The sequence below is a fragment of the Dendrobium catenatum genome, unplaced genomic scaffold, assembly GCF_001605985.2.
Source record: "Dendrobium catenatum unplaced genomic scaffold, ASM160598v2 fragScaff_scaffold_81, whole genome shotgun sequence".
Lineage (NCBI taxonomy): Eukaryota > Viridiplantae > Streptophyta > Magnoliopsida > Asparagales > Orchidaceae > Dendrobium > Dendrobium catenatum.
Genome location: NW_021318543.1, coordinates 922974 through 924683, shown reverse-complemented (window position 1 = coordinate 924683; position 1710 = coordinate 922974). Strand labels below are relative to the sequence as shown.

Below are 1710 nucleotides of genomic sequence, written 5' to 3'. Positions count from 1 at the left end.
AATAAAAAGCAGTCTCAAATGAAGCCTAAATGTTAACATATATATAAAAAAAACTTGTACAGGTAAGTCTTAGTGGCATGCTAATGGTGAAAGGAACAGTATACCAGAACATGAGCCAAGTTCCCAAGGAACATGACCTCCATGGAACATTAGTGACAGAGAATCTGATAGGAATAACACATGATCACTTCATCACCTTTTATCTGGACATGGACATCGATGGCCCAAACAACTCCTTTGTAAAGGTTCACATGACAAAGCAGGAGATTTCACCTGAAGAATCTCCAAGGAAAAGCATTCTTAAATTCAATAGAGAAGTGGCCAAGACTGAGAAAGATGGACGGATAAAACTAAACCTCTATGATCCCTCAGAATTTCATGTAGTGAACCCTGCAAGGTTGTCTAAGGTTGGAAATCCTTCTGGATATAAGATTGTTCCTGCTGCAACTGCTGCGAGCTTGCTTGATCTCGCAGATCCTCCACAGTTGAGAAGTGGTTTCACAAATAACCAGGTGAATGCTTTTTTTTTTTTTTTAAAAAAAATTTCTTCAAGCTTGCTGCATTTGCATGTTAGCATCAGAAGAAGGGCCTCATTGTGCCTTCACTCTACGAGAGATAATTATGTGCGGAGACCAACCAAAATGCGCCACATCATCTCTTCCCTCAACATCACAACTCGGTACCGCTCCGTATCGCGGCTCGGTACCGCTGACATAGCGCATTCTGACTGGTCTCCTGATATCGTTCTGCGTGCGGTCTCCGCACATGATAATTTCTCTCACTCTATGCCTTTATGAACTTTTTGCATGACTCTTTTAAATGTAGTAATGACCAATCAAGAATCATAGCAAAAGTAGATAATACTATTATTTTGATGCAATGATACAGTGATACTGAGTTTCAGTAACCTTTTATAGATCTGGATAACACCATATAACCAAAGTGAGGAATGGGCGGGTGGCCTTTTTGCATATCAAAGTAGAGGAGATGATACTCTTGCAGTATGGTCTGAGAGGTAAAGCAACATTATAAAGAGAACTGAATTTATATATTTTATTTCATTTGTTCCTAAAATAACTTAATTTGCTTTGTTCAGGAACCGGCCAATAGAGAACAAGGACATTGTGACTTGGTACACATTAGGATTTCACCATATACCTTGTCAAGAGGACTATCCCTTAATGCCCACAGTATCATCTAGCTTTGATCTTAAGCCTGTTAATTTCTTTGATAAAAACCCTATTCTGAGAGCTGCACCATACTTTGAAGAAGATCTTCCTGTTTGTGAAACAATTGCAAACTCTATTTAATGGTATTTATCACATTTCAACTTGTCAAATGAAATGTGAGAACTAAATCATTGCATACAAAATGTGGATACAAATGTAGTGATTACTATCCTCAAATTGTTGTAGAATAATGAAGTTATGAAGCATTGGGAAAGAAATTGACTATGAGGTTGTTTGGCTGCATCTAAGGGCTCATTTGGATTCTTGAAGTTTATAAATGTTTGAAAATCAGATAATCTTTTAGATTTGGACATTTGAATGCAGTGAAAAATTAATTTGAACTTTCAACTTCGCTAGTCTCATCAAAATCTCTCAAGATTGGATCTAATTATTAAAACTTACCATGATAAATTGTTTATAAAAAACATCAAAGAAGGTTTCCATCTCTTCTTTTACAAGTTGCTCAAGATGAACATTCCAT

General features: G+C 36.7%; 1 protein-coding gene across 1 annotated transcript; it reads left to right on the top strand.

The window, feature by feature from the left end:
• Nucleotides 1–62: 62 nt before the first annotated feature.
• LOC110095915 (primary amine oxidase) lies at nucleotides 63–1454 on the top strand (the record flags this gene model as incomplete). Its single annotated transcript, XM_020821629.2, is given in 3 exon segments — nucleotides 63–512; nucleotides 918–1015; nucleotides 1097–1454. Coding segments are annotated over 3 exon segments (762 nt in total), but the record flags the coding sequence as incomplete, so codon positions are not given.
• Nucleotides 1455–1710: the final 256 nt, after the last annotated feature.